The sequence below is a fragment of the Homarus americanus genome, unplaced genomic scaffold, assembly GCF_018991925.1.
Source record: "Homarus americanus isolate GMGI-L3 unplaced genomic scaffold, GMGI_Hamer_2.0 scaffold46653, whole genome shotgun sequence".
Classification (NCBI taxonomy): Eukaryota; Metazoa; Arthropoda; class Malacostraca; order Decapoda; family Nephropidae; genus Homarus; species Homarus americanus.
Genome location: NW_024748632.1, coordinates 65001 through 90324, shown reverse-complemented (window position 1 = coordinate 90324; position 25324 = coordinate 65001). Strand labels below are relative to the sequence as shown.

At 44.5% G+C, this 25324-nt stretch overlaps 2 protein-coding genes and 1 pseudogene across 2 annotated transcripts in view; 2 read left to right on the top strand and 1 right to left on the bottom strand.

The window, feature by feature from the left end:
• Positions 1-1643: 1643 nt before the first annotated feature.
• Positions 1644-7861, bottom strand: LOC121880379 (annotated as a pseudogene).
• Positions 7862-10331: 2470 nt separating this feature from the next.
• LOC121880378 lies at positions 10332-15604 on the top strand. Its single transcript, XM_042387535.1, has 2 exons — positions 10332-10387; positions 13537-15604. The coding sequence occupies exon 2, from the start codon at positions 13569-13571 to the stop codon at positions 15432-15434; it is 1866 nt and encodes a 621-aa protein (XP_042243469.1). The 5' UTR covers positions 10332-10387; positions 13537-13568; the 3' UTR covers positions 15435-15604.
• Positions 15605-24409: 8805 nt separating this feature from the next.
• LOC121880380 overlaps positions 24410-25324 on the top strand; it is a 7446-nt gene continuing 6531 nt past the window's right edge. Inside the window, exon 1 of the mRNA XM_042387536.1 lies at positions 24410-25324. This exon is cut by the window's right edge and continues 163 nt beyond it. Coding sequence (XP_042243470.1) covers positions 24447-25324 — 878 coding nt within the window. The 5' untranslated portion in view covers positions 24410-24446.

Genomic DNA, 25324 nt, shown 5'->3' with positions numbered 1-25324 from the left:
CTCAGTGGCGTTCAGTTGCGTATTGGTGATAAGAGGACTGGTCTTGTACTGTAATTTGAAGGGATAGAGAGAAGCAATGTTGAAATAAATGAAGAATAAGTTTATTTATTTATTGTCATATAATATTGAATGTAAAATAATAATAATAATAATAATAATAATAAAAATACAATAATAATAATAATTAATAATAATAATAATAATCACTACTATAAACACAGGTACAGAAATATACAGGCAAGGCCATGTAATGAATACAGTTCTGGTGACGAAACATAACTTCTCAAAATACTATCTTAACACAGACCCCTTGAGATAAATTTGGGCCCCTAGTATTATATATGGTTCAGCCCCGCACCCTGCACCTTACCTCCCAGCCTATCCTCCCCACCAACTAACCTCCCAGAATACCCAATATACAGTTTAAATTAACACTGTACCTCCTTCCCACTCCACACCCTCCCTCCCCCTCTCTCACCTCCCTCTCGGTTGTCTCCCAAACCCAGCTGACCCCTCCCCTCCTCCCAAATCCCACTCAGCTAAAATTTGAAGGATCGGTGAATGTGGCGTTAAGATATAGAGGGCAGCAGAGGCACCAGGGCACAGAGGGAGCCATGTGGAACTCCCCCTCAGCTGGGTGATGGCAAGGATCCTGAGGCATGGAGTCCCCAGTGGCCTAGCAAGATGACCAGGTTTCTCACTTCCATGGCATTCCATTAGTGGACAGGTTATTGACTGTGGGAGAGTGACTGTTAACTGGTCTGGTAGTGACTGATCTATGGGAGAGTGACTGTTAACTGGTCTGGTAGTGACTGGTGTGTTAACTGTGGTAATTAACGTGTATTAACTGTAGAGAGGTGACTGTTAACTGGTCTGGTATGACTGGTGTGATGTAATTAACTTGTGTATTAACTGTAGAGAGTGACTGTTCTTAGTTAGCGACTGTGTACATAATAAATCACCAGTTAATCTTTATAAATTAAATATTATACAAAAATTATCACTTAAAGATTATAAACATTTAATTTAGCCTGATGATAATCCAACCCTAACCTAACCTAACCCAACCTTAACATAACCTAACCCAACCTTAACCTAACCTAACCCAGCAACCTTAACCTAACCTAACCCAACCTTAACCTAACCTAACCAAATGTGAAAAGATTTCCTCCAATTCTAGGAATATTTATACAAATACATTATTATCGGGATTTATCGAAATTTTGGTCTTTCCTGATGTCCGATAAGCCAGCATCAATGAGCTAGTGGGTCAGGTTAGTCAGTGGGCGAGGATTAGACAGTGGTGAGTTAGTTGGCCAACTTACAATAAAATGGCCCCAGATCTAGGATAAATGGCCCCAAGATCTAGGATAATTTAAGATCTAGGATAAATGGCCCCAAGATTTAGGATAAATGGCCCCCAAGATCTGGGATAAATGGCCCCAGATCTGGGATAAATGGCCCAAGATCTAGGATAAATGGCCCCAGATCTGGGATAAATGGCCCCAAGATCTAGGATAAATGGCCCCAAGATCTAGGATAAATGGTTTAAGATCTAGGATAAATGGCCCCAAGATCTAGGATAAATGGCCCCAAGATCTGGATAAATGGCCCCAAGATCTAGGATAAATGGCCCCAAAGATCTAGGATAAATGGCTAAGATCTGGGATAAATGGCCCAAGATCTAGGATAAATGGCCCAAGATCTAGGATAAATGGCCCAAGATCTAGGATAAATGCAAGATCTAGGATAAATGGCCCAGATCTGGGATAAATGGCCCAAGATCTAGGATAAATGGCCCCAGATCTAGGATAAATGGCCCCATATCTAGGATAAATGGCCCCAAGATCTAGGATAAATGGCCCCAAGATCTAGGATAAATGGCCCCAGATCTAGGATAAATGGCCCCAAGATCTAGGATAAATGGCCCCAAGATCTAGGATAAATGGCCCCAGATCTAGGATAAATGGCCCCAAGATCTAGGATAAAGGGCCCCAGATGTACAGGTGTCACCCTATTCACTATGGGGTTAATGTTTTCGGGAAGAAGAAAAATAAAAAAAGTCGCAAATTGTAATATCCTGAATGATTGATTGATTGGTTGATTGATTGATTGATTGGTTGGTTGATTGATTGACTGGTTGATTGGTTGATTGATTGTGGTAATATCATCCCTGGTGACCCAACAGCTTAGTTCACTATGTTGCTTAATTAAAAGCTTAAAACACTTAAATAAAATAACGGAAGGTAAAAAATATTATAAGTAATAAATAACGTAAATAACAAGTAATAAATAACGTAAATAACAATAAATAACAAGTAATAAATAACGTAAATAACAATAAATAACAAGTAATAAATAACATAAATAACAATAAATAACAGAACTTTCATAAAACAAAATCCTAATAAGGAATCATTATAACATAGGGTTAAATGAGGTAACGTCCAAGCATGTCAGACGATCGTATAACGTTAACGACATCATTAAAAACAAGTCTGGTCGTTATATGTCCACTTGGAGGCTAAGGGCAGTCTTGTAGGTGTAGTGAAGATGTTACTATGACTCACACACAGCCTCTAGGAGTCTCTGTTTGCTACACAATGTCAGGCTTCACCTCAGAGGCACTTCACAGTCACAAAAACAGAGTAAAAACACCAGTCGGAAAAACACCAGTCACAAAAACAGAGGAAAAACACCAGTCATAAAAACAGAGGAAAATCACCAGTCACAAAAACAGAACGATCAAAAAAACGACGACACGAGTTTTTTTGTTTCAAAGGTCAATATTTACAGTTCACTAATATTGTAACTCAAAATTTTATAATACGACGCCAGTTCCTTCACCATCACTGTGCCTTAGTGTGAGACGTGAACCTAACTTAACCTAACCAAACACCTAACTTAACACCAGGTGGAGCTAGGGTGTCTAATCATCAGGTAATTCTCAACAGCATCATATGGCGATACTATATTAAGCAATCATGGAAATATTTAACACATATATATATATTAATGCAGATTATAATATATAGGTGTGAGTTTATTATGAGACACACACACACGCACACACACGCACACACACACACACACACACACGACTGACCTGGTCTAGCTGGAAGGCAAAGTGAGCAGCATTTGAGATGATGGAGAGGATGATCACCATGTATGGGAAGGAATAATCTGAAATAATAAAAAAAATATACATATCAATTTTCTTTCTTTTACGAGCCACAGGTCATCAACCCACCCGGCCACAGGTCATCAGCCCACCCAGGCACAGGTCGCCACCCGGGTACAGGTCATCAGCCCACCCAGCCACAGGTCACCAACCCACCCGGCCAAAGGTTATATTAATGTACAGAGAAGCATCTTGTTTAGAGTGAGACAGATTGTATGGAAACACAGAAGAAGGCAGAGCATTCAACAGTGTGAGGAAAGAAGGATGTACTATAATGGGTTATTATAGTGTGACCCACATCCACACTGTGACACCAGCCCACGGTACACAGGATGCTACTTGTGTTACTTGGTGTTTCTTGTGTTACTTGATGTTACTTGTGTTACTTGATGTTACTTGGTGTTACTTAAAGCTACTTACACCACAAATGTTTCCAGATTAACCAATAACCACATCACATTAAATGGGAAATAAACTGAGACATTAACTGAGAAATAAACTGATAAATTAACTGGGAAATAAACTGATAAATTAACTGGGAAATAAACTGATAAATTAACTGGGAAATAAACTGATACATAACTGGGAAATAAACTGATACATTAACTGGGAAATAAACTGATACATTAACTGGGAAATAAACTGATAAATTAACTGGGAAATAAACTGAAAAATTAACTGGGAAATAAACTGTTTCCTTACATATTAGTCCGGCTCCGACTGCATGGGTGACAATGAGGGCCGGCAGGAAGTACAGGGCCGAGTAGATGGCCGCCTTTCCTCGGCCGGGCAGGAGTTTGGACGAGAGTATCGGCCGGACTAGTAACATCACCATCAAGCATAATGTGTAGAAAACAAACACCATTGAATATCTGGAAGAAAAACTGTATTAAAACACACACACACACACACACACACATTATCCACGTGTATGGTAAAACTACCTACATAAGCCTTTCACACACACACATGTACACACTAACAAGACCTGATACACTGTCACACACGATGGGGACCAACTTGAAAAAAAACATTACACAAACGAAAAATTTGATAGATTTAAAATGTTAAAATTCGAGGATATTAACACCTACTGCTGTGCCCTCTTTGTTTACAAATCTGTGACTCACTTGCTTGACAATAATTATTCCCAGTTCCGTAATAATCAGAGATACAAGTTAAGGCCCCCAGAGCTACTAAGACCACCCCCCATGTGCTCCTCTCAGTCCCAGACCTCCATAAAATATCCCAGTGTGAAGGTGTGGAACAACTGACCCATCCCAGCAAAGACTCCGCTCCCTTCCTTTAAATCTCTTAAAAAACATCTATTGTCTAAGTAATAATATTTCTTGTTATACCTACTATATATTCTTGCTTATATTATACCACCAAAACCATTATATCAGAAATTATCATGTAAATAAATAAGTAATTACTATTGCAATAAATATAACAGCCAACTAGTCATAATCCTGTCCACTTGTTCCACCTTAATACACCCCTTGTACTGCTTCCCTCCCTTATTATATTAATGTATATCAACTCAACTGTAAAATATGTATATACTTATAATATAAATGTAATAAATAAATAAATAATGAAGTGATAACCGTGGTAACATGTTGTTATTACCACCATACTATTGTACTATTGATACTAAATGTTACATAATACTTCCTTGAGATAAATGTATAGTATATATCAGGTGCCTACACACACTATCAAGATATGTACACACCATCCACATACGTACACACCATCCACATATGTACACACTCTCCACACACACACACAGACAGACCCCAATACTCACAGTGGGTAGACAGCCTCCTGGGTACAGTGCAAGACTCCCTCATAGTTAGGGTCAGGATTGTGCAAGAGTGGATACCAGTCAGCCAGTTTACGAATTTTACACGAGCGGATGTTGAATGATCCATAGGGCTCTGTTACTAGCAGCGTCACCACCGCCGCCACGCCAACCTCCACGATGGCCGATACATATAGAGCCATTACCTCCCGTGTGAACCTGTGTGATAAGGGTCGTTAGTACTGCTGACCTGACCTGACCTATCACACCTCCGATGGCCGTGCGCCAGAGCCATTACCTCCCGTGTGAACCTGTGTGATAAGGGTCGTTAGTACTGCTGACCTGACCTGACCACCTCCACGATGGCTGATACATATTGAGCCATTACCTCTCGTGTGAACCTGTGTGATAAGGGTCGTTAGTACTGCTGACCTGACCTGACCACCTCCACGATGGCCGATACATATAGAGCCATACCTCCGTGTGAACCTGTGTGATAAGGGTCGTTAGTACTGCTCTGCTGACCTGACCTGACCTAGCAACACAACATAAACTAATGAAACTTAACTTACCCTCCAAACTAACTAATGTCAACCAACCTCACATAATGTTCAACAATAACATCAACTTACGTTCTTCTCTTAGCCGCTGCGTCTATACAACCAAGATGGAACGTCAGAGGTAACAGCCCCATGAACCCGAGGTAGAGTTTGTCGTAGAACTCTGGAGGCGGCTACACTCTTCACAGGCGCTGTAGTTGTTACGTCTCAGGCCCTCTCGCACGCCCACACGCCGACCACGAGCCATTAACTAACCTCGTGCGACGCAGTAACGACCAGGGCAGTTTGATAGGCTGGTCACGACTCCTGGAATGACACGTATCATTAATAAATAAGAACAGAACCGAACCTAACATAAACCTAACACCTAACCTACCTAACATAAACCTAACCTACCTAACATAAACCTAACCTCCTAACTAAGCCTAACCTAACCTAACCTAACCTAACCTACCTACCAACCTCCTAACCTAGCCTAACCTCCTAACATAAACCTAACCTCTAACATAAGCTAACCTAACCTAAACCTAACCTAACCAAGCCTAACCTAACCTAACTAACCTAACATAAACCTAATTTCTTAACCTAACCCTAACCTTTAATATTAGAGTTACTTTATAGTTTATGGTCAGACTTTCATAGCTGCAGAACTTGTCCAAGATGAGGACGTGTAGGCGATGTCTGTGTGACATAAATAACACAGATATTTAGTGAGATACAACCATTTAAAACATACAGGTTATCTACAGGCTACAGATATCTACAGGCTGGGTTATCTACAGGTTACCTACAGGCTACAGGTTATCTACAGGCTATAGGTGTCTACAGGCTATAGGTGTCTACAGGCTACAGATACCTATAGGGGCCTACAGGTGTCTACAGGCTGGGTGTCTACAGGCTACAGATACCTATAGGGGTCTACAGGCTACAGGTGTCTACAGGTTATCTACAGGCTACAGGTGTCTACAGGTATCTACAGGTATCTACAGGCTACAGGTATCTACAGGCTACAGGTTACCTACAGGCTACAGGTTACCTACAGGCTACAGGTGTCTACAGGTGTCTACAGGCTACAGAGTGTCAACAGGTGTCTACAGGCTACAGGTGTCAACAGGTTATCTACAGGCTACAGGTGTCTACAGGTTATCTACAGGCTACAGGTGTCAACAGGTTATCTACAGGCTGGGTTGTCTACAGGTTGCCTACAGGCTACAGGTTATCTACAGGCCTTAGATTGTCTACAGGCTATAGGTGTCTACAGGCTACAGATACCTATAGGGGCCTACAGGTGTCTACAGGCTACCGGTGTCTACAGGCTGCAGATCACCATAGGGGTCTACAGGCTACAGGTGTCTACAGGTTATCTACAGGCTACAGGTGTCTACAGGTATCCTACAGGCTACAGGTGTCTACAGGGTTACAGGCTACAGGTTATCTACAGGCTACAGGTGTCTACTACAGGTTACAGGCTGGGGTTATCTACAGGCTACAGGTGTCTACAGGTTACAGGCTACAGGTTATCTACAGGCTACAGGTGTCTACAGGTTACAGGCTACAGTTATCTAGGCTATAGGTGTCTACAGGCTACAGGATTGTCTACAGGCTGAGTACCTATAGGGGCCTACAAGGTGTCTACAGGCTACAGGTGTCTACAGGTACAGGTGCCCATAGGGGTCACACTCTACAGGCTACAGGTGTCTACAGGTTATCCTACAGGCTGGGGTAGTCTACAGGTATCTACAGGCTACAGGTGTCACCACAGGTTACAGGCTACAGGTTATCTACAGGCTACAGGTGTCTACAGGGTTACAGGCTACAGGTTATCTCCACAGGCTACAGGTGTCTACAGGCAGGTATGCAGGTGTCTACAGGCTACAGGTGTCTACAGGTTACAGGCTACAGGTTATCTACAGGCTACAGGTGTCTACAGGTATCTGGAGGTGTCACCACCCAGGCTACAGGTGTCTCCACAGGTTACAGGCTACAGGTTATCTACTACAGGCTACAGGTGTCTCACAGGTTACAGGCTACAGGTTATCTACAGGCTACAGGTTATCTACAGGCTACAGGTTAGCCTACAGGCTACCTACAGGCTACAGGCTACCTACAGGCTACAGGTTACCTACAGGCTATCCACCTCACCTTTCTCATAATAGAAGCCTTTAGTCTCCCTCAAGGCCACCACCCCGCCCACCACACTCACTAACACCAATATAACCAAACTGTTGCCCCCAGACATATTATATCTGGCCTTAATTAACCTTAACACCGTCCTAGTGACACACAGTCAGCCATATTGTCAACAACACCTACTACTATGTTGGTTCTCTTACCCCGGACGGTTGTGTAGTTGGTATGTTATTTAGATATTTTATATGTGTTATAGTGTTATTTAAATTTATTGTAATAAATAATTTAATGTTTTATTTTGATTTTTATTTGGTTTTAATGTTTAATTTATAATATAATTGATTTAAAAATTTGTTTGTGGTATTTATTGTACATTAATATTCTCAGGTGATGTTTTAGCCAATCAGCATTCATCTCTTTTCTTCTTCTGACCAATCACAAGCCGTTCTTTATATGTGAGTGATCATACGTATAAGTTTATTTACAAATTATCAGCAACAAATAAATTAATTATATTTATTTCTAAACAAATAATCATTAAATTATATAATAATTTTATTAAGACGATATATAATATTATCTGTATCTAATTACTAGTAAGATTTTATTAATTTTTATGCTTTTAACAGAGTACCTAGATTTATATATTTAACTCTAACAACTGCACTTATTACTTTATATTACTTATTACTTATTATTTAACTTTATTTTTCTTCATACATACTTACCTGGGTCAGGCCATGGGTGGTGGACTGTGGTAGCATGGCTCGAGGGTCAGGCCATGGGTGGACCTGTGGTAGCATGACTCGAGGGTCAGGCCCATGGGTGGACCTGTGGTAGCATGACTCGGTCAGGCCCATGGGTGGACCTGTGGTAGCATGACTCGAGGGGTCAGGCATGGGTGGACCTGTGGTACATGACTCGAGGGTCAGGCCCATGGGTGGACCTGGTAGCATGGCTCGAGGGGTCAGGCCCATGGGTGGACCTGTGGTAGCATGACTCGAGGGTCAGGCCCATGGGTGGACCTGTGGTAGCATGACTCAGGGGGTCAGGCCCATGGGTGGACCTGTGTGCATGACTCAGGGGTCAGGCCCATGGGTGGACCTGTGGTAGCATGACTCGAGGGGTCAGGCCCATGGGTGGACCTGTGGTAGCATGACTCGAGGGGTCAGGCCCATGGGTGGACCTGTGGTAGCATGACTCGGGGTCAGGCCCATGGGTGGACCTGTGGTAGCATGACTCGAGGGGTCCAGTGGGTGCTGTTGTAGCATGACTCGAGGGGTCAGGCCCATGGGTTGGACCTGTGGTAGCATGACTCGAGGGGTCAGGCCCATGGGTGGACCTGTGGTAGCTCGAGGGTCAGGCCCATGGGTGGACTGGTAGCATGACTGGGGTCAGGCCATGGGTGGACCTGTGGTAGCATGACTCGAGGGTCAGGCCCATGGGTGGACCTGTGGTAGCATGACTCGGGGTCAGGCCATGGGTGGACCTGTGTGCATGACTCGAGGGGTCAGGCCCATGGGTGGACCTGTGGTAGCATGGCTCAGGGGTCAGGCCCATGGGTGGACCTGTGGTAGCATGACTCAGTCAGGCCATGGGTGGACCTGTGTGCATGACTCGAGGGGTCAGGCCATGGGTGGACCTGTGGTAGCATGACTCGAGGGGTCAGGCCCATGGGTGGACCTGTGGTACATGACTCGAGGGGTCAGGCCCATGGGTGGACCTGTTGTAGCATGACTCGAGGGGTCAGGCCCATGGGTGGACCTGTGGTAGCATGACTCGAGGGGTCAGGCCCATGGGTGGACCTGTGGTAGCATGGCTCGAGGGGTCAGGCCCATGGGTGGACCTGTGGTAGCATGACTCGAGGGGTCAGGCCCATGAGATAGATAACCCATGTTGAACTATACAAGAATTAAATCAAATTTCACGTGATATAAAAAAATACCATAAATTTCTGATGATAAATTTGTTATATTTTTTTCGTTAATAAAAAATATATATAACAAAATCTTTATTGTGGTCGAGGAAATATTTTAACATTTACTCCATTTTCTTGTTTACAACTTCCTTTATTTCACATCGCTGCCGAGATGTCTTTGTTAATTGTTTTGTTAATTATAATATTATATGAAATGTATTTATAGATGTTAGGTAATATATTATCGTATATAATTTAATGATAAGTATATAATTATTGATGCTTTACAATACTTAATTAAATTTGAATTCGTTTTGACTCCATGTTGTCTTTATTAATTACAATTATTTATTTTTCAATATTAATATTAATTACAGTAATAATATATTTTAGCATTTACATATAATTAATTCACCTTTTAAAATTAGATATAATAATATAGTCATCAAGACATCACAGAGGAGTTAGATGTCTTCACTTGTATTATAACGGAAGAGTTTGTTTACGTGGTGAGGTGCGTCTCAGCTGACCATCAAAGGCGTCAATGTTAAAATATATCCCCAACACCATATAATAATACCGATTAACTTAAAATAATCAACAAATTAACCTTAATTAACACTTAAAAAATTAACAATAATATCAATAAACTATTTTACATAATTTAACATTAATTAAATAAACTTTTAACTCTTTAAATACAAAGTTAACCAGACATACCGTTCGTGGTAATTCCATAAACATTACCACCGCCCAGGAGAGGAACACAGGTCAGATCATCATACATTAAGGTCAGTTATTTAACCCTAATGAGGTCATTATACTCTACCACATCATGTCATCCAGTTAATGAGGTCATTATACTCTACCACATCATGTCATCCAGTTAATGAGGTCATAATACTCTACCACATCATGTCATCCAGTTAATGAGGTCATTATACTCTACCACATCATGTCATCCAGTTAATGAGGTCATTATACTCTACCACATCATGTCATCCAGTTAATGAGGTCATAATACTCTACCACATCATGTCATCCAGTTAATGAGGTCATTATACTCTACCACATCATGTCATCCAGTTAATGAGGTCATAATACTCTACCACATCATGTCATCCAGTTAATGAGGTCATAATATCATTAATCATGTCATCCAGTTAATGAGGTCATAATACTCTACCACATCATGTCATCCAGTTAATGAGGTCATAATACTCTACCACATCATGTCATCCAGTTAATGAGGTCATTATACTCTACCACATCATGTTATCCAGTTAATGAGGTCATTATACTCTACCACATCATGTCATCCAGTTAATGAGGTCATAATACTCTACCACATCATGTCATCCAGTTAATGAGGTCATTATACTCTACCACATCATGTCATCCATTTAATGAGGTCATAATACTCTACCACATCATGTCATCCAGTTAATGAGGTCATAATACTCTACCACATCATGTCATCCAGTTAATGAGGTCATAATACTCTACCACATCATGTCTTAACCCCTTGAGTATGATGATTTAACCCCTTGAGTATGATGATTTAACCCCTTGACTATGATGACTTAACCCCTTGAGTATGATGATTTAACCCCTTGAGTATGATGATTTAACCCCTTTGAGTATAATGACTTAACCCCTTGAGTATAATGACTTAACCCCTTGAGTATAATGACTGTATTAACACACACACACAACACATCTGGGTGACTGTCTAGCATTACCCAGACAATGACTTCAGTGTATAATGAGAGCTATTTTCCGTACAGTAAATATGTCATTGTATTTTATAATATGGATTAATTTTATTATTTATCACAAAGAAATGAGTTAACTCCTTCCACCAACTAAATATTCCGGTACGTTCGTTAAGAATGCCATTACATTACTACTGGTGGCTGATATGGTAACACAAGACTTAAGTTGTGCTCAGAATAATGTAATAAATTAGAATTTTTTACCTGAATGGCACCAAAAGGAGACAAAATTCAGATACCTTTAAGATAAAACAGTTTATTCTTTTAATATTAACATTATAATTCTATATTTATTTCTTCGTATTATTTGTATCATACTTAAATAAACTTTATGTGTCTGTTAAAAGTGTATTCTTGTAGTGGAGGTTAATTTATCTTGTACCAGCTAAGTCAAAGTGTGTTATTGTGGGGGTGAACATTTCTCATGAACGCACAACAGTCTGGAACAAATTCTCCATCTAACGTGAACAAATCTGAACTCTAGAATTTGTTCCTAGCCGTGATTACGTAGTGGAACGCTGGTATTATTCAAAGGTATTATTCAAGTACTGTATACGGCTGCTCCCCGACTTACGACGGGGTTAGGGACCCAAATCCAGGTTGTAAGTCGAAAATGCTTAAATAATACATAGAAAATCTAAAATGGGTGTCTCTTTTTCTTCTCAGCACCACAAAACTCTCACTTTTAAGCTGGCCAGCCATTTTAAAGTGAATTACAAACGAAAATCTTGTCTGTGTACTGACGTTGGGACTCGAAAATAGTAATTTGACAAAATTTTGGTACGACTGAGGCGGGTTGTAAGTGCGGGTGGTCGTAAGTCGGGGAGGAGCAGTACTGGTAATAGAATTTACAAAACATTAAATATAAACTAAATACAAGTACAGTACAGTACTGTACTGTACTGTACTGTACTGTACTGTACTGTACTGTATAATAATAAATAAAAAACAATAGAATACTGTATTTTAACTTACTCTGAGGTGTTGTATTACCGGCAGCTTTGTTTACATATCAAACGGCTGATTATAGAGGCAGTCGATGATGACGTGCCATATTCTTCACAGAGTCCATTGGTTCTAAAGCCTTCTTCATGTTTCATAATAATCTCTGTACTGTATATTATCAATATGTTCACTAAATTTCAGAATGACCAATAATTTTAATATAAAAAATGCAGAAATATTCAAGAGACCAAGTTTCTTGATATTTACTTCACTGGAAACGAATATAAACATAGAACCATTTACTGTATTGGCGGACCGGCCAATCAGCTGATGCGCACAACAATACGTGTTTCTCGTGAGGATTTCGTTAATCGAACTGAAAATCCTTATGGAAGCTAATTCGTTAACCAAAATTTCGTTAATTGAATCGTTCGTTAACCGAGGGACCACCGTATATTAGACACTGGGCGACAGGACTTAGGACCAGTGTCGACTATATTTGTTCTTCAGAAATAATCCAATTATACTTTTCACTGTTAGTTTTTCGTCAAAGTAAATTTAATATATATATTTTGAGGAAATCCGAGGAAATTTAACAACCTGATCGAGGAAATTGAGTTTAATAATGCGGAAACACCGAGGAGTTTCCGCACTACAAGAGAGAGGAACATTCTTTAGGGTAATAACACAGTCTTCTAAAATAAGTCAATAATGTTGGCATATAACCCCAACATCCAAGGACTTTATTGTTGGCGTTTGTAACTAATAACGCTAAATTACTGTACGTATATAAATAAATAAACTTACCCATCCATCTCTCATTTTACACGGTAGTTACGTCGTTGAGAATGGCCCAGTAATCCAGACTTAATTACCCCCATAAGAAATAAAGTAAATGGCCGTGCTTAGGGGGAAGCTCTCTTTAAAAACTATAATTTGTTTATTTATTTCAATAAGTTTTACCGATAATAATAATAATAAAAATAGAAAATAAATTTGAAGTGAAATTTGTGGTGATACACTGGATGATGGCTGAGGGTTGAGAAGTGACAGCTTTTGAGATGATACTTGTGTATAGCTGAGGTACAGGTGATGTTACTTAATAGCTGAGGTACAGGTGATGTTACTTTATAGCTGAGGTACAGGTGATGTTACTTGGTATCGTTACATCACAGTACCCAAGGTTGTCCCAGTACTAATAGTGTGTTTCTTTCGTACAGGTACAAGTCGTTCCAAGACTCAGGGGTCACAGATGCCTCCCCTAAAGCCCGTCGAGCGTTTGGAGCGGCTATGTAGTTGGAAAATAGCCAATCACCTGTTTGGGGTCTTCTCCTCTTGGTACACAGACGTGAGTGATGCCTCGGACACCAGTGAAGCCTGTGTGGGTCGTGAGGTGAAGCGTGGGAGAATGAGTGAACTTTGTGGGTCTATGGACGGTGTGTCGAGTGATGGTGAAGTTAAGGATGATTGGTTCATCTCACACCTCAAGTACAGTGACGCTTGTACAGACGACGATGACTCCAGGACTGGGGTGTTGTCCCCGGTCTCTCCCCAGTACCAGACGGTCAATGCCGTCACCCAGTGGCTGGCTCGAGAGGTCAGGGACTTCGTGACGTGGCATTTGGCTCCCAGGTTCCACGAGGATATTTTAGCCACGGTAATAAACGTGATTGCGTCCAGGGTAGAAATCCCCCGATCGAAGGAGAAATTACGGGTATACGAGGAAGATCTGTACTTCCTCAACTCTCTGGGTTTTCTCGTCAGTGTGAGTTTAAAGTGTCTGCTGACCAGAGGCGTCGCATCTCTGGATTTCTCCCACGTGTCGCACTTACTGAAGAGGTGGAAGATGTTGTGTTGGGGGGGGGACACCATCCAGAGGGGCGGCGGCAACCGCGAGAGTCCGTACTTCGACGTGTTCGGCTACGCCTTGGACGTCGGCGTGTCGGGTCTGGGAACGCTCAAGTACATTAAGCTGCCACACTTTGTCCATAACAGTTTTGTGAGGAAGGTCGCGTATCTCTGCCCCAATCTAGAAATTCTGATTTTACGTTGTTCGGCGGACTGTGCCAACCCCAAGCACGACGTACCCGTGGTGACCAACGTGGAGGTCCTCTACGGCGACTCGGTCTCGTGCGCCGACGGCCAGGTGAGAATAATCCCCGGCTGTAAGGACCTGGTGACTCTGGCGTTACCCGAGGGCGTCGAAACTCTGGACGTGACCAACGACGCCATCGAGATGTTGGCGTACATGCCCAACCTGGAGTACCTGGTGGGTGCCCCCATGATCTACGTCACAGAGGAGTTTGAGGAAATATTCGAGACGTTGCCCGGACCGCAGAAGCTGACTAACTTTCACCACGGTGCGTACCCCAAGTCCAACTGGCCGTCGTTTGTCTACGAGGAATCTCTGCAGGAGCCCAACCCAGAGTACCTGTCTAGAGTGTTCTCCCAGGTGAGGGAGGTGGGCATATACGCCCCGACGGAGGTCACGGAGAAGGTGCTCCAGAGCTTCTCCAAGGCTCAGGACGTAACGATATTTACGGACGACTTCGAGGTCCACGGCAAATACCTGAAGAACCTGACGGCGCTGGACATCAACGTCGGGTACCAAGAGGAGTGGCCCATACTCCTCTCCCTCAGCCAGACGTCGCCCAGGCTGGAGCAGTTAACCCTACGGTCGTTCTCTCTGCAGGTGAGCGGTACTCTGGACCACAAACCACGTCTGCCCTTCTTACACACGCTCAAATTCCACGGTCAGAACGTCCTTCAGGCCGAGGCTCTCCTGACGTTCATACACGGCTGTCCCCTCGTCACCACGTTCGTCCTGTCGATGATCACAGACGAGGATGGGGAAGGACAGCTAGATGACGACATCCTCCTTCGGGCGGCTCCTCTCTTACCCAATGTTCAAAAATTTGTTTATAAAGTACAAAGTGCCCTGAGGACCATGGACGGCGTGCCCTGCAGCCTCACCAGCAGGTCGTGTGAGGCCTTACTAGGGGCATGTCCTCAGCTCACCTGCCTGGGCCAGCTTGAGACGTGGAAGTTGACCAGGTCTGACATAAACCTTCTGCAGGAGAAAATTAGGAAGAGGAATTGGGATTTGGAAATTGTATAACAAGTGAGGGGGTTGTGAGTGCGTTACTGTGTTGTACAACCTATCAGAATATTGTACAACCAATCAGAATATTGTACAACCAATCAGAATATTGTACAACCTATCAGAATATTGTACAACCTATCTTAATATAATTTAAAGTGACAATAAAGTTTTTTTCTTTGTATAAAATTAAGTAATTATCCTAAAACATCTCGTCAGGTTTGGTTAAGTTAGGCTAATCTTAGGTTAGGTTTGGTTTGGTTAGGTTAAGTTTGTGTTAGATGCAGTATTATTAGAAGTCAATGGTATAGGCCTATGGTAATTAAAATATAGGTCTATGGCAATAAAGTTTAATATAGGCTTATGTGTGACGGTATAAAATGAACCAAGATAAATATATAAAATAATAAATATGGATGGTGTTATTTTCTGATTTTTACACCATATTTACACCACATATACACCATATTTACACCACATATACACCATATTTACACCACATATACACCACATTTACACCACATATCGTAAACACTAACACACTGGCGGGAAGTTATCATAAGTGTTGGTATTGGGTTAATGTACTGTACAGAGATATAGTTTAGTTAGAGGTTAATATGTCCCGTTTTCTGTGATACTTTTATAGACATGTAATAATATTGATAATACTAATAATTCCTGTACTGTATTATTATTATTATTAGTAGTATTAATTGTACTAGTGGCAGTAGTAATTGTATTAGTAGTAGTATTAATTGTACTTGTAATAGTAGTAACTGTATTAGTAGTATTATTAATTGTACTAGTAGTAGTAGTAGTAATTTTAGTAGCCTTCCTTTGGACGGTGAGATCTTCCAACACAGGACTTCAAACACATCTAATGAAGCCTGTGTTGACGTCAGTGCTCGAGGATTCTGGACGCGGGGACAGCGAGCCTTCTTCGACATCAGGATTTATGGTTCCATGGCCGCATGTCACCGTAACCTAGCTCTCGATGCTGCACACAGGAGGAACGAGAACGACAAGATAAGGGCATATGGGGAGAGAATTCAGAACGTTGATCAAGGCAGATTCACTCCTCTAGTGTTCACAACCTCTGGTGGGATGGGACCAAGTGCAAGATGTTTCTACGCCAGACTCGCGGAGTTGATCTCCGAACAGAAGCAGCAGCCCAGAAGTTATGTCACAGCCTGGATGAGATGTCGACTGTCCTTCTCTCTCCTTCGGTCGGCTTTGCTCTGCCTCAGGGGAACGAGAGCTTCTGCCCCTACTCCGACAACTGCTGCAGATATTGACTATGAGGCTACAGTCACTGAATGCCGCATAGACCTGCGGCTCAACTAATGTAACACAGATAGGATAGTTATTTATGTATTAGGATATTTAATATTAAGGTAATAAAATGGTGGCGAAGGTGTGACTATTGGGGGAGGCTGGAATAGTAGTAGTAGTAGTAGTAGCATTAAATTAAGTAGTAAGAATAAAACAGTAATATTAGTAGTATTGAGTTAAGTTATACAGATTATAATTGGATAAATATGTATATAAACTATACAGGTATACAGCTGAGCAAGAATATAGACTGTGTACATAGGTATACTGTATACATATGACCGTGGGAGTATACTGTGTACCACGACAAGTACACACACACACACACACACACACACACACACACACATTACACGCACGCACACACACACACACACACACACTCAACAGAACATGGCAACACCTTGAATAGTAAGCAAATAAAGATTACTATTGCAAGTATACATTATTCAGCTCGACAAATACAACAGCCATTAGTGACTGGTACAAAATTGGTACAAAATTGACTTTGGGCGATAAAATAGAAGAATGATTGTCGATAACATATACTCGAGGTAAGAATTTTAAAAGAATATAATGTACTTTGACGATTATGCATCTAGAACACATTTACAGAGATTATTGGTAGGTAATGGTACTCGATAATGGTGTGTGGTGGTGGTGTGTGGTGGTGGTAGTGGTGGTGGTGGTGGTGTGTGGTAGTGGTGGTGGTGGTGTGTGGTGGTGTGTGTGGTGGGTGATGGTGGTGTAGTGTGGTGGTGGTGGTGGTGGTGGTGGTGGTGTGTGGTGGTGTGTGGTGGTGGTAGTGGTGGTGGTGTGTGGTGGTGTGGTGGTGTGGTGGTGGTGGTGGTGGTGGTGGTGGGGTGGTGTAGTGGTGGTGGTGGTGGTGGTGGTGGTGTGGTGTAGTGGTGGTGGTGGTGGTGGTGGTGTGTGGTGGTGGTGGTGGTGGTGGTAGTGGGTGGTGGTGTGTGGTGGTGGTGGTGGTAGTGGTGGTGGTCTGGTGGTGGTGAGTGGTGGTGGTGGTGGGTGGTGGTGGTGGTGGTGGTAGTATTGGTGGTGGTGGTAGTGGTGGGTGGTGGTGGTGGTGGTGGTGGTGGTGGTGGTGGTAGTGGTGGGTGTGGTGGTGGTGATGGTGGTGGTTAGTGGTAGTGGTGGTGGTGTGGTGGTGGTGGTAGTAGTATTGGTAGTGGTGGTGGTGGTAGTGTGGCGTAGTGGTGGTGGTGTGGTGGTGGTGTAGTGGTGGTAATGGTAGTGGTGGTGGTGGTGGTGGTGGGTGGTAGTGGTGGTGTCTGGTGATGGTGGTGCTAGTGGAAGTATTATTGGTAGTGGTGGTGGTGGTAGTAGTGTGGCGTCTGGTGGTGGTGTGATGTCTGGGTAGTGGTGGGTGGTGGTGGTGGTGGTGGTGGTGGTGTGGGTCTGGTGGTGGTGATGTCTGGTGGTAGTTGCTAGTGGTGTGATAGTTGTGGTGGTGGGTAGTATTGGTAGTGATGGTAGTGATGGTTGTGGTGGTGTGGTGGTAGTAGTTGGTGGTGGTGGTAGAGGTGTGATGTCTGGTGGTGGTGAGGTCTGGTGGTAGTGGTGTAGTGGTGGTAATGGTGATAGTGGTGGTAATGGGTGGTGGTGGTGGTGGTAGTAGTGTGGGCGTGTGGTGGTGATGTCTGGTGGTAGTGGTGCTTTAATTGGTAGGGGTGGTGGTGGGTGGTGGGTAGTGGTGATGGTGGGTGGTGGTAGTGGTGGTAATGGTGGTGGTGGTGGTGGTAGTGGTGGTGGTAGTGGTGGTGGTGGTGGTGGTATAGGGGGTGGTGGTGGTGGTGGTGGTGGTGGTATGGTGGGTGGTGGTGGTGGTGGTGGTGTGTAGTGGTGGTAGTGGTAGTGGTGGTGGTGGCAATGGTAATGGTGGTGGTGGTGGTGGTGGTAGTGGTGGTGGTGGTGCTGGTGGTGTGGTGATGGTGGGGTGGTGGTGGTGGTGATTGGTGGTGGTGGTGGTAATGGTTGGTGGTGGTGGTGGTGGTGGTGGTAGTGGCTGGTGGCTGATGGTGTGGTGGTGGGTGGAGTAATGGTAATAGTGGTGGTGGTGGTGGTGTGGTAATAGTGGTGGGTGGTGGTAGTGGTGGTGGTGGTAGTGGTGGTAGTGGTGTAATGGTAATAGTGGTGGTGGTGGTAATGGTTGGTGGTGGTTGGTTGGTTGGTGTGGTTGGCTGATTGGTTGGTGGTGAGTGGTGGTGGTGATGTGGTGGTGGTGATTGGTTGGTTGGTGGGAATTGGTTGAGTTGGTTGGTGGTGGTGGTTGGTTGGTGGTGTGGTTGGCTGGTGGTGGTGGGTAATGGTGGTGGTGGTTGGGATGGTAGTGGTGGTGGTGGTTGGCACAGTGGTGGATGGTATGGTGGTGGTGGTTGGTGTGGTGATGAGTGGTGGTGGTGGTGGTAGTGGTGCTAGTGGTGGTGGTGGTGGGTGGTAGTGGTGGTGGTAGTGGTGGTGGTGGTGTGCTGGTGGTTGGTTATGGTAATAGTGGTGGTGGTGGTAATGGTAGTGGTGGTGGTGGTGGTGGTGGTGGTATAGTGGTGCTAGTGGTGGTAATGGTAATAGTGGTGGTGGTGGTAATGGTAATAGTGGTGGTGGTGGTAGTGGTGGTGAACATCCAGTACCGGGTGAAGGGTCTTTTCAACATAAGACGACTCCAGGCAGGAACAAAGGTGTCGGCAGCTTCCATTACTGAACTTCAGTATGCAGATGACCTCACCCTTGTCGCTCACACTGAACGCAATCTACAGGAGATCCTGAACACCTACGCAGATGCTTATACACAGTTCAGCCTTGAGGTGAATGTACGTAATACTCAGATTCTCTCTCAGCCTGCCCCTGGTTCAGCCACACCTCCACCATCCACCCAGCTTAACGGTACTACCCTCTCTAATGTTACCCACTTCCAGTATCTCGGCTCCCACCTGTCCACCACCGCGGACATCGATGAAGAGATTCAACATCGGATCAGATGTTCATCTCAAGCCTTTGGTAGACTCTGTACCCGTGTCTTCAGCTGTAGGGAGCTGAGATTATCTACAAAGTTACACGTATATCGAGCAGTGGTCCTCCCCACCCTGCTGTAGGGCAGTGAGACATGGGTCACATACAGGAGGCACCTCAAGGCACTTGATAACTTTCACCAACGTAGTCTACGTTCCATCCTCCGAGTTCGCTGGGAAGACAAGAGAACAAATGCCAGTATTCTCGTTGACACCAACTGTAGGAGCATCGAGGCTACCATTGTCCATGAACAACTACGCTGGACTGGCCATGTTACCCTCACGGACGACAGTAGACTGCTAAAGTAGCTACTTTACAGTCACCTAACGAATAGTAAACGTAACGCTGGCGGGCAACTGAAGAGGTATAAGGATAGTCTTAAGACAAACCTGAAAAAGTGCCAAATCGACCCCCTCACCTGGGAGACGATTACTCCACACTGCAACGCTTGGAGGAGCACCACACGAGAAGGTGTCAATACTTTCGAGTTAGCCCGACTGTATACCGAGGCAGACAAGCGCCAACGCCGGAAAGTCGCTGCCGTCGCCCCTCCCGCACTAGATGTAGCCCCCCACACGTGCCACATCAGTGATCGACCCTGCCGGTCCCGTATCGGCCTCTTTAGTCACCTCAGAACTCACCAACGAAGGTGACATCCTTAATAACTCATATCATTGTATCATAGCTGGATGATCGTCATACTTGATTACCAGTGACAGTAGTAGTGTGTGTGTGTGTGTGTGTGTGTGTGTGTGTGTGTGTGTGTGTGTGTGTGTCCATCATTAAACTCACCATAATTATTAATAAGAGGAAGACGACAGGGGTTAATTGAGGTCAGGTGAGGTGAGTGACAACTGAAGACGGTCACTCATTCGGTCACTCACTCACTCGTTAATTTATGAGGTGTTATAGATAGATAGGCGTATCAGAAGAGTGAGGGATAGGGGTGAGGGATAGGAGTGAGGGATAGGAGTGAGACATAGTTCCCCCCTCACTCCATCCACCTGCTTTGACGTCTTAACCTAACCTAATGGTTGACTCTGCTGCTGCCATATGTGACCAAGTCCCAGGTTGATGATCTGACTTTCTGCCTCATTTACAACACAGGGTCTCAATTGTTTCCCTGACAACACAACACAACACAACACAGCACAGCACAACACAACACAACACAACACAGCACAGCACAGCACAGCACAACACAGAAGGGCACACACATATATATATATCGATTCTCATTATTATTATCATCATCATCATCATCATCATCACCCCCCCCCCCCCAAGGCCCTGATGCCCTTAATAATAGGTCAGGGTCCCGTGACGTCACAAGCGAGGCGTCTATTATAAACATTGTCCGAAGCCGAATAAAGAGATGAATTATTGACCAGAGTATTGGAACAAGTTAGCATTAGTGATCATAACTCTTATAAAAAATACTGTACAAGGAAGATCGTGTAATTATTGGACTGTTATAAGAATCATGTGGTATTAAATCGGCTTTTGTAGTTATATTAGAAATTATTATTAATTATTTAAGTTATTTGGGCTGCCAAAACGGCTGAGGGTCCGCCAGAGAGCTTCCCTGTTGACCGAGTCGAAGGCCTTGGTTAGGTCGATGGTCATGTACAGGTCACGACGCTGTTCTCTGCACTTTTCCTGTATCTGGCGGGCAGCAAAGATCAGGTCAGTGGTGCCATGTGATGGTCTAAAACCACATTGAGATTCTGGGAGGAAGATTTCCGCCTCAGGAAGAAGTCTGTTCAGGAGGACTCAGGCGATAATCTTGCCATCTACGGACAGCAGTGAGATCCTGCAGTAGTTGACACAGTCTGACCGGTCTCCCTTGTTCTAATAAATATTGACGATGGAGGCGTCTTTAAGAACTTGGGGGATTTCCTCCTCTCCCATATATTCTCCAGGAGAGAGTGGAGACGGCTGGTAAGCAGAGGTCCTCCTGCTTTATACACCTCGGCTGGGATTCCATCAGGACCTGAGGCTTTGTTATTTTTCATCTGTTTGATGGCAGTAGCTACCTCATCCAGGGATGGAGGATAGCTGAGGTGGGTCAGCTCTGGATGCTGAGGGACCTGCTGGGTAGTCAGGACATCCATATCAGTGTTTCGGTTAAGCAGTGAGTGGTAGTGCTCTTTCCAGCGCTGAAGGAGGCCTTTTTCGTCGTTAATTAGGGAGTTACCGTCAGATGGGTGGAGGGGAGCTGTGCCATGAGTGACTGGCCTATAACATGTTTTAGTGGACTTAAATCGCTCATCTTGTGTTGATCAGAGTTTTTGTGCTTCAATGACTTTATTTTTAAACCAGTCGTTCTTTATATTGGGAAGTTCCCTCTGGGCCGCCACTTTCTTCTTGTGGAAGGTATCAGCTTTGGTCAGAGACTGAGGGTTGCTCTGCCAGTCAGTTAAAGCAGCACGTTATCATCGATGAGTACATTGATTGCCGGGTCATTGTCATTAATCCAGTCCTGGTGTATTGTGTCGATCTGGCCGAGGGTCTCTGCAGGTTTTGTCATGAGTGTCGAGAATATCCCATTTGGTACTGGGATTTGCGTTGTTTGTTGTCGGGTTGTTTATCAGCCCGTGTTCGAGCTGCTCTCTGAAGGCATGTGCTACCGCTGGATCCTCCAGATGCTCAGTGTTAAAACCTCTTCTGGAGGCTTGTTGCCTTCGCTGTTTTGGGGCGACGTGAAGTGAGAACTTGGCTCTGATGAGATGATGATCAGTGCCGCTGTGGTCTAAGCCACGCATGGCTCGGGTGATGAGGACATCTCGGCGATCTCTTTCTCTGACAATGATGTAGTCAATGAGATGCCAGTGTTTGGATCGTGGGTGTTACCACGAACCCTTGAACTTGTCGGCCTGCCTAAACAAGGTATTGGTGATAGTGAGGTTGTGTGCAGCACACTTGGTGAGGAGGAGTAGGCCGTTGGGATTACACTTGCCTAGTCCATTTCTCCCTCTGGTTCCCTGCCAAATGTCAGCATCTCTGCCAACTCTGGCATTGAAGTCACCAAGGAGCACAACCTTGTCTTCTGGGGATAGAGGTTGGCACTCTGTCGAGGTCGGCGTAAAAGGCCTCCTTGATGTCATCCTCTGCATCCAGTGTTGGGGCGTATGCACTGATGAAGAAGGCATGACGAGAGATTCAGTGGGACTCGGAGCGTCACGAGGCGCTCGTTGATCCCAATAGGCATTTCAGTTAGCCTGTGTAGGATGCATTGGCGGATGGCAAAGCTAACACCATAAATGCTGTTTCTCTCTGCAGCAGACTTACTCTTCCAGAAGGTGTAGCCAGACCCCTGTTCTGTGGGTCGCCCCTCATCTGGGAGCCGGGACTCACTGATGTCATACCTCGCCAGCTCTTTTGCCACAAGGACAGTTCTTCTTTCAGGACGCTCATTTGTGCCAGTATCCAGAAAGTTCCTCACCTTCCATACAACGACCATAAGAGGTTGTATAGTTTGTTTTTGTTTGGATCTGTGATTGTGTTTTCAACCACAGAAGGATGACCATACTGGTTGCGGTTGCCCAGTCAGGTTGGTTCTTTAGGTAGACTATGTTTAGGGCACCTTTTCTAGCCCCCTCCTCATGTGGGGTGAGCAGAGTGCCTCCTGGAAAGGGCTGCTCAGTCACACAGACAGGACCGGATTGTACTGCTGCCTAGATCCCAGTGCACACACACACACACAGGTGAAGGGGGAAAGGGGGAGGGTGAGGGGGAGGAGGGAGGAGAGTGAGGACTGTCAGCGAGAGAGGAGAGGGAGGAGGGGAGGGCAGGTGATCAATGGCTGGTGTAGTAAGTCTTAAGACACAATTCATTCTCTTGACAGACACAGAGACGTCAACACTTCCTCCTAGTGTTGGAGACCAGACCATCTCCTAGTGTTGGAGACCAGACTCAGTGTTCTCTCTTAGTGTTGGAGACCAGACCATCTCTTAGTGTTGGAGACCAGGAAACCAGACCATCTCATAGTGTTGGAGACCAGGAGACCAGACCCTCTCTTAGTGTTGGAGACCAGACCATCTCTTAGTGTTGGAGACCAGGAAACCAGACCATCTCTTAGTGTTGGAGACCAGACCATCTCTTAGTGTTGGAGACCAGACCATCTCTTAGTGTTGGAGACCAGACCATCTCTTAGTGTTGGAGACCAGACCAGCTCTGTTGTAGTGTTGGAGACCAGACCATCTCCTAGTGTTGAGACCAGACCATCTCCTAGTGTTGGAGACCAGAACATCTCTAGTGTTGGAGACCAGACCATCTCCTAGTGTTGGAGACCAGACCATCTCTGACCATCTAGTGTTGGAGACCAGACCATCTCTTAGTGTTGGAGACCAGACCATCTCTTAGTGTTGGAGGCGTGTGAGGAGAGCAACACAGGTGGTGGTAGTAACACACCCCCTCCTACACCCCACACACCCCTCCTACACCCTACACCCCCTCCCTACACCACCCACACACCCCTCCCCTACACCCCTACACACCCCTCCTACACCTACACCCCTCCCTACACCCCACACACCCTCCCTACAACCCTCCCACCCCACAACCCTCCCCACCCCACACAACCCCTCCCCACCCACACACCCCTCCCCACCCCACACACCCTCCTACACCCCACACAACCCCTCCTACACCCCACACACCCCCTCCTACACCATGCAGGTACACTTACTAGGAATGAACGCAGTGTTATTTTGGTACAAGTTAGTGGGTGGACTGCCCTATACCTGGCCTGGTGGTCCGAATCTAAAAAACGACACCCTGGTCACTGTAGACACGATCAAGGACATCAAGAGGGATAAGCTGTGGATGGTTTGGACATTAGTGTTTGGATTCTTCATTGCAGCTTATTTTTCCTACGGTGGATTACAGATTATGGATATATTTGACGAATGTGCTACGACTTTTACGGTGATTTTGAAAGTTGAGGATTTTATTGGAATGATGACGACGATTTTATTAAGAATCCATATGATTGGTCAGGCTAAACGTTTGGCTGATGCTTGTTCACGGATGCATATACTCTGTAACACGCATGGTTTTAAGGGTAATCCGTATTATTCTGATAAGTATATTCTGACTGTGGCTGGGCATCATCTGATTGGCTTTATGTGTATATGTTATGGGAATGTTAGTATGGCCGTGGCAGAAGGAACAATCCATTACTTCAGAATCGCAAATTTGTTTGAGGCAACAGTGAAACCTTTGGTATTTAATTTGTCCATGATGATGTATTCTCATCTAATTAACCTTCAAGCTAAAATCTACAGTCAATTCCTCGATTATGTAGCTGAGGATGACGACCAAACATCACCAATACCACCTCAGATAGCAAACTGGACCACCTCACCTGCCAGAATGACCAGAGGGACGACCAGAGGGACGACTCGTGTCAACACCATCATCCAACTACCTCAAAACACCGCTACTTACCCGACATACACCATTAACACAGATAAAGCTAAAATCTTACTGTTTGACCTCTACGATTCACATCAATATATCAAAGGTTATTTCCAGTTCATGGTAGGACT

What these genes read in the sequence shown, in the direction of transcription:
- LOC121880378 (XM_042387535.1), top strand. Translation starts at nt 13,569, where the DNA reads ATGCCTCCCCTAAAGCCCGTCGAGCGTTTGGAGCGGCTATGTAGTTGG.